This window comes from Poecilia mexicana, unplaced genomic scaffold, assembly GCF_051168715.1.
Source record: "Poecilia mexicana isolate PSO_F unplaced genomic scaffold, ASM5116871v1 scaffold_6, whole genome shotgun sequence".
Taxonomy (NCBI): domain Eukaryota; kingdom Metazoa; phylum Chordata; class Actinopteri; order Cyprinodontiformes; family Poeciliidae; genus Poecilia; species Poecilia mexicana.
This window is the reverse complement of record NW_028263375.1, coordinates 21,084,305-21,092,169: the sequence shown is the minus strand read 5'-3', so window position 1 is coordinate 21,092,169 and position 7,865 is coordinate 21,084,305. Positions and strand designations below refer to the sequence as shown.

Sequence of the window (7,865 nt, the reverse complement as noted above, 5' to 3'; positions counted from 1 at the left end):
ATGACAGCTGCACGCTTTTTCTTTGGAGCGAGGTGATCATCCAGGATGTAGCCCACCTTCCACCTAAAGACCACTGGAGATGGCCAATGGCCAAAGTCTTTTAGTGAGATTATGGCTTATAGATAATGAAATACAAAAGGATATTTTAAGCAGAAATATCAGGCTTTTCAAAAGAGCGATTATTGCAGGTGTTAATTAGCAGTTTAGGGTGTGGCACCCAGAGCTTCCATTCTTCAAATATTTGAGCTGCACCTGTTTATGAGATATGATCTGTTCTGTAAATGAATCACAGGAAAAGACCAGTGTCGGAAATATACAGACGTTTATTTACAAACATGTCTACATTTGCATAGAAATTTAAAACTCAAAGTAAACCGATTATTGGAAATTCCTGCTGCATTTCTTTTAGCACAAAAAAAGACGAGTGAAAATCACGAGTTTTAGTTTTCCACATAAATAAGATTAGTGCGTCTTTAAAATTAATAGACATCAAAAATACACATTTGTATATTTTGGTTCTTTGGAATAAAAAGACCCCACTGTTCAGAGTTCAGATTCAATCAACTCTTAAGTGAAATCTTGACATTTTTACCATCTATAAAGAAAGGAAAAAAGGCAAAATGACACATTTTTGGTGACGGATCAGTTACAACTCATCCCTGTTCGCCCTCAATAAGACTTATTGCTTCACATTTTTATTAAGAAAACAAATGCAACTGTGATAACTTTGGGTTATCTAAAATAGATGCTCTTTTTATACAATCAAGCTTGTAAAGGCTGAAACTTTGCATAAGACAGTTTTGTAAGAGACTTTTGCATGTGCTATGCTTGTAAATTATTCGAGTTAATTTTGTTCTGCTCTTAAGTTGTCTGCTCTCCTTTCTCTGCTGTGCCGAGGGAGTCGGCTGAAGCTCGGCCAGCCGCCGTCAGGACGTCCTGCTGTTGAGTCAGATCGCTCAATCGTCACCCTCTGCAGGGATCCGAGGGGGTCTAACAAACAAGGAGCTTCACACTGAAGTGGAACCAAAGATGCTAAAACACGGGCACAAAACTGTAAGGCTCTTGTGCCTCAATGAAGGCTGAAAAGTTCAATCTGAATGCACCACTGTGATATTGAGGTCTTCGAAGCAACCAGACAGATTCTGGTCCCAAAAATAAAAAAATTTAAACCCAACAGTGCAGGATGTGATTTATTTGTAATAATGATTCCTGTTAACTATATTTAACTAACCTAACATGTATTTTAGTCAAATATCTGTTATTCTGAAAACTGTAGACATCTATTTCTATGCCTAATTTGTTGTGGTGACTAATTCCAGAAATGTTACTCGTTATGATCAGGAGAGTCGTTAGTAAACACTTCTACCGGTCGCCTCTAGATGGCAGCAGCTGCAACTGTGCAGCTCATACTAGAATTTTCTTGGGGAAAAACAAAACAGTCATTATGATGCCTGGTCTTCATTGGCCTCCTTGCTTAAATATGGGAACTCCCCCCGCCCCGCCCCTCCAACAAACAGTGTAAAATTCCCTGTAACCTTTGACCCCGAGATCCCCACAGCAGGACGTCCACCAGCCTGGCTTCATTCCTTCAGCTCCATCCCTACGACACCTAAAAGCATTCATTAAATCCATTCACACAGAATCCATCCATCGACTCACAGACATCAAACTCGTTCAATGAAAGCATCTCCTCTTTTGTACAAAACATATTAAAAATATATACTTTTTTTTTTTTTTTTTTTTTTTTACATTTCTGTGAAATCAAACAGGGAGAAAAACAGGAAATTTTACAGTGGAATTGTGCTCATTTCAAAGATCTGGATCAGCACCTCACACTTGCAAACTACAGTAAAACCTCAATCCTGCTGATTAATAAATTAAAGACCGACTGTGGAGTTGATCAGGACGTCTGAAAACAAATATTTTCTGTTCACAGGTGTTTCGGCGAGTTTGGTCTCGTTGCAGGGAGAGACGAACCTTCAAACTGGAAGGATACTGAATTAGCCCAAGTTGGTTTAACTGGTAAGATGAATGATGCTCAAACACTTTCTCCAACAATAGCCGTTGCCACATCCACCCACCGTCCATCACTTTCTTTTCCCTCTGTGCTTTTACCTGTTCAAATGTTTCTTAAAAATTATTTCCACGCAATCCTGAAAGACTATTAAAGCTTTACCCCCGTGCTCCTGACTGGCAACCTGTTTAACGTTTGCTTGATTAATATTGGCACAAAAGTGCAAAAACAATCACAGTGAGAATAGGGATCAGAGTGGTTCTCACACATTCATATGGCTGATCTGTAGAAAACATTGCGTTACAGTGAGTATGGATGCATCGGCTGGCGCAGCATTATGGATGCCGGAGGTGTTGGGGGCAGGGGAGATTATAACAGGTGGACAGGTCATTAATTAGGGAGGCTGATAAGTCCAGTGGCCCTTGAGGAGAGCCATTCGTACGTTAGAATTTCTCGTCAGGAATGACTGTGTTGAAGGGATGATCCCAGAACGTGGTGGTGATTCCAAAACCTGCAGAGAGAAGCGTCACAGATCAGATCAGAGAACAGAGTGATTGTAGTTTAAAGAACCATAGAAATGTTCATAGAGTGAATCGGTTACCATCAAAAACAAAAGCAACATATTAATTTAAACGGGCCGTCAGCTTGACTCCTAGTCCAGGGGTCTTCAAATCTAAAAGGTTCTGATGTCCTGGAACTTTCAGATGTCTCTGCTTCAACACACCCAAGTCAAATAATGAGATCAGCAGCTTTATTTGGAGAGCTGGACTGCAGGTGATTCAGCCATTTGATTCAAGTGTGTTGGAGCAGAGGACACACCTGGTATAAAGACAAAAGATGTGTCTTTATACCTGCCCAAAAGACACGCCTTTTGTCTGTATTGAACACAACATGGCAATATTCTGCATCATTCTAAATTGTATAAAGGACTAAACACTAAGATCCAATTTTTGCAAAAACTTTTGGAAGAGGAAGTAAAGTCAACACCAGATTGTACATTAAGGCACGAGGAGGCATCCCAGCCATAAAAGGCTGCTGGGATATTAGTTACCTTTTTTACTGATACGTTGTGACAGAAATGAGACAGGAAAATAATCAAGTTTGACTGGTTTTCAGCATTTAATTAATAAGTAGGGAAAAAGTGAGAGGAATTTATGAATGGGGTTGCTTTACAATAACCTGTGCAGATTAGACCGGATTTGTCCCCTTATGTTACTCTAAGTATTCACTCTGGAGCCGGAGGTCAAAAAGACCTTATAAAAGCAGTTATGTGAACTGAACAGCCACAGTTTGATAGTAACTATAAACTGGGTTGAAGGCTTACAAGAGGTATAAAAAAAAATAAATCATTACAGTCCAAAACCACATCTAGGTCCAAACTGATTACAGGTGAAGTGGTGGCAACAATTTGCCCGACACTTAAACTGATTTGCTCACCTGATCTCTGGTGCTCAAAGTGATGTTTGACATGGTAAGCTTTCAGGCTGTACAGATATGAGCCTCTCTTTGGTGAGCCATAGTGAAGATAGTAGTGGATCATGTCGTACACGACGTAGCCGCACAGCCCGCCGACGAACACCGACGTGCCGAGGGTCTCCGGCAGCGTCTTACAGAGCGACATGTAGAACAACGACACCACTATGGAGGCCAACCCAGGAGGAAAGACCAGCCGAGAACCATCGTAGGGAGACTGGAGAGAAAGGACACAAGCGGAAAAATCTGTGAATTTGCATTCAGCTTTCTTTACTCAGACACCCTAAAGGAAATCCAGAGCAACAAGTTGCTGTTAGTGGTGACCTAACTGTGCGTAATGTAATCAATAACTGACAGAGCCGTTTCGTCTTTCAGAGTATCTGCATTTAAAAACCCACCTAATAATTATTAGCCACTCTCTGTTTGTCACAAAATCAATGTCAAATCCGTTCAAGTTTATGGTTTTAATGCAACAGATTTGAAAAAAAATTAAAGGATCAGAAATTACATTTCTGAATCAGTTTAAAAACATTATATAAGATTCAGTAAATGCTGTTGTAATTAATAAAAAAAATAATAAGTGTTATCTATAATATGAAGCTTTAATTTTTGGGAAGTCTGCAACAAATGTTTAGATTTTTCTACCTAATGAAAGAGAAATGAATTAGAAAAAGATGTGCCTTGTGGTGCTGCCCGTGCAGAAGGAAGTGTAGCGTAATGAGGTAGTAGTTATGAGCCGGCGGTTTCATGTGGAAGACGAAGCGGTGGATGCAGTACTCGATGAAGGTCCACAAGAACCAGCCCATCATGAAAAGGACCGGAAACACATGCTTGGGGATTGGTATGGAGAAATCTGCAAATCCAAACGTGCAGCGATGAAGACAAATTTACATAATGATTGTGCAGCATGAGAACCGTCGTACGCTACTGTGTCCCACCTGAGGTGAGCTCTATCCTCGTGTTGCCCTGAGCCAGGGTGGTGTAGCAGTGCCAACCAAGATAGAAGACAATAGGAAGCCAGACAACTGGGACCCAGTACCTGTAGCAACAAACCAGAAAGAATCATAAAAGGGTCATATTTGAACTGAATGAACACTCTACAGTATTTACAGTCTGCTAGGATTTTGGTTCAATAATTTTCCCCCCTCATCAACATTTGTTTGGTACTGGTCCCTTAAGTGAGAGAGAGAGAGAGAATACATCCAGTCCAAATAATATGTTTTAAAACTTTAAAAATGTGGCTCATTCAAACATAAATTATTCCAATACTAACAATGCAGTATTTGTTTATTGTTCCCCATCTCATTCATTTCTATAAAAAATGTTGAAAAAATTAAACTAAAAGATCATTGGTCGTGCCATTACACGATGAATAACAAGTTCCTCTTTTTAAATGCCAAATAATTTAAGATTTTTAGGGAATATTAGGGAAGACAAAACTTAAAACGTTAAACAGGTTTCATGTCATGTTATTTTATGCTTAAACTTGTAGACTTTTAACTTTGTTTAATATGTAGGTAAAAAAATAATGTGGTTAAGTTACAAATATTGTTGAGTTTAGCTCTTATAAATTCAAACATATTTAAAAATTCCAAGAACAGCAAGATGCATCTTTCAAACTGAAACTACAGCATAGGAGATAAATATGCTATTTTTAGCATAATAAGTAACATTTATTACCAGGAAGTTTTGGTCGCAGCTTCCATTAAGGGGTTTCCAAATAGTCGGATGGGTCTGTCAACTGGCTGGTGAACCCATGCATCATATTTCTCCCTCAGGTTGCCGACCTGCCAGGCCAGAGGTTTCCGCCAGTCCACCAGATCCTGCACAGACGCACAACCAAGTTTAAACTAAGAGCTACATATTCCCTCCAGCAGGTGGCAGCAGAGAGTTAAACGTCCAAACAGGCTAAAACCAGGAAGTAGTCTCATGGCAAGTGCATTTGTCTGCGTGCGATGCTGCAGGTTTACTTCAGCCCAATAACGATTGTAATAATTAAAGACTTTCAATGAGTCCAAAGGCCGGCAGTCTGACAATTTTATTTTATAGCTCCTCGTGCTGCCAGCCTGGTTTGGGCCGTGCTGCTGTGTTGTGCTGCTGTAGTCAGTTTTGTAGCATTTACAGAAATGCTTCAGCTTGGAGAGGTGAGATGGAAAGCTGGTCTGAAGCTAAACGCGTTTAATTCTGATTTTATCTGCAAAGCATAAAGAATTTTAATTGTGGTTTGAAATATACTGATCAAACCTCAGATGACAATGAGTTTGTATATACACAGAGAAAAATCAAACATACCACAGTTATGAGAAGTTCTGATCATTTCCATATCCACCTCAACAGTGAGGATCATGTAAATATATGCCCAAACACACACGGCTTAGCTATCTGGCACATCTCTCTCTCTGACTATCCAGTGACAGCAGTAACTAGCTGACTGCTCTGATCAGTTATTCAAACAGGAAAACAGCGCTGTGCTAGGAAATGAAATTACACAAGGCGGCAGAGTGAGTTCTGTGAACCAGCTGCTTTGCGTTACTTGTCAAAGGAAAATACTTTATGTGCCATCGAGTTTCGACGTTCAGTTGATCAAGGAAAGAAAAAAAAAAAAAAGAAGTGAAAATGTTTGTCATGTGGTAAAGAAAAGCACACGACTCTTGCAACTTCCTGAAAGTAACTATGCTATCTTAAAGAAACAGTTTAATCTGAGAACAGTTCCCCTGCAGCAAGCAGCAGTCCATCGGTGTGAAACCAGAAAAAAACTCTTAATTTATTTATTTTTATTCATTTCTAAAAGAAATCAAAAAAATGTAGGAAATGTTCAAATTATAGTTATTCCAGGCTGCTGATCTTTTTTTAAAATTTGTTCAAATGCCATTTCATAAAAACTTGTGAAATGGCACTACATCATGCTCTCTAGTCGAAAGCCATCTTCAGGTGCAAGTTTAACGATTCATGGAAAGTGGAGTTTTATTGTTCCTTCCTAAAATGGCGGCGTCCACAGTTACAAAAGATTTATTCCTAGTAGTAGAAGTTTGTGTCAAAGTCCAAGGCTCAACATGTCCAAAAGAAGTTCAAGTGGCTAAATAGTTTTACACTTCAGGATTGTTGCATGAAAAATATTTTTGTTACCATTTTCTCAACTTTTAAACACAACAAGGATGATCAAGTCCAGCTAATCCTGCTCATACATCGTCATTCACTTTGTGTCTAATTGGTTTACTGGGATTAACCATCATGCATGCAATGCAAACATTGTTCACCTTGGAATCATTTCATCTGGGCTGCTGGGTGGCAAAATACATAAATGTTGTTCAAACTTCACATTATGTTAATGTCTATAATGTTAATGATACACTTAATTTAATGATTTCCCACTGCACAATTTAATAATTGAAAACTATCGTCTTAATTTTTCCAAAGGTGAGGTTTGTTTGCATAAGGAAGCAGGTGATCTAATATGAACCGTCATGCGTTTGTCACGTGAGAGGCAACACAAGCCAACAATGTGTAAAAACATACCTTACATTCTTGAGTCAGAGTGAGGACAAATATCATGACACACTTTTGGCATGGAACCCAGTGGGGAAATTTTAGAGAAACCGACTGCAGCGCCCGCCAAACTGTTTCACCACATGTCTGCAGGTCGATGGCTGCAGTAGGCAGAGTTAAACAAACGCCTGGTGAATTTAACCCAGGGTTGACGAAATCAAACCGCATCGCCGCTCTGTGAAGGGAGCGTCATGAAGAAAGGGCGCACGTTACTGGGAGAACGCAAAGGCTGAAGTGTCCAGCTGTTTGACAGTTTTTTTGGGTTTTTCTTCCCCCAAAGCAACAACCGAGAACTCTGTTCGGGACAAATGCTTTGGGGGAAGTAAGCCACACCTTTGCTGCATCTCGTAAAACATCGAAGAGTCTAGATTGTTGCTTCTTATTTAATACAAACGCCGCCTGGAGACGAAACAAGCCAGCCAGACAGGTTGAATCTGTCATGGACACATGGAGGCGTGTGGTGACCTGGGTTTGCAGCAGCTAGTGGAAAAACACAGTTTAAATGAATCAACCAATCTCACCTCTGCAGTGAACAATGCTAGCATTTGCATGAAAATGGATTAAAGGCCCGTTTTCTGACATGTCATTGGGTGGCATCTAGTGTGTTGCTCACAAGTTTGCACATGCCTCCATTTGACAGTGTGGGAAATTCAAAGACTACAAACACACGAGAGCCGTTTGAGAGCGGCCCGGTTCAATAACCCAACGGCTGTTGACCCCAAACGGGATATTCTGTTATTTTACCTGCTGCCTAAATCCTCAATTCAGCCAATTCAGTGGACAGGACTGAAGTAGAAACGGCACCGTGGAAAGCTTAAGCCACTTTCGATTT

General features: G+C 40.0%; 1 protein-coding gene across 2 annotated transcripts in view; it reads right to left on the bottom strand.

The window, feature by feature from the left end:
• Positions 1-305: 305 nt before the first annotated feature.
• The window catches only part of fa2h (fatty acid 2-hydroxylase), a 38,602-nt gene continuing 31,042 nt past the window's right edge, over positions 306-7,865 (bottom strand). For both annotated transcript variants that reach the window (XM_014973064.2, XM_014973065.2), the window contains exons 3-7: positions 5,168-5,310; positions 4,426-4,526; positions 4,168-4,340; positions 3,452-3,704; positions 306-2,525 (exon numbers count right to left, since the gene is read on the bottom strand). In XM_014973064.2, coding sequence (XP_014828550.2) covers positions 2,458-2,525; positions 3,452-3,704; positions 4,168-4,340; positions 4,426-4,526; positions 5,168-5,310 — 738 coding nt within the window. In that variant the 3' untranslated portion in view covers positions 306-2,457. The remainder of the gene's footprint in view (positions 2,526-3,451; positions 3,705-4,167; positions 4,341-4,425; positions 4,527-5,167; positions 5,311-7,865) is intronic.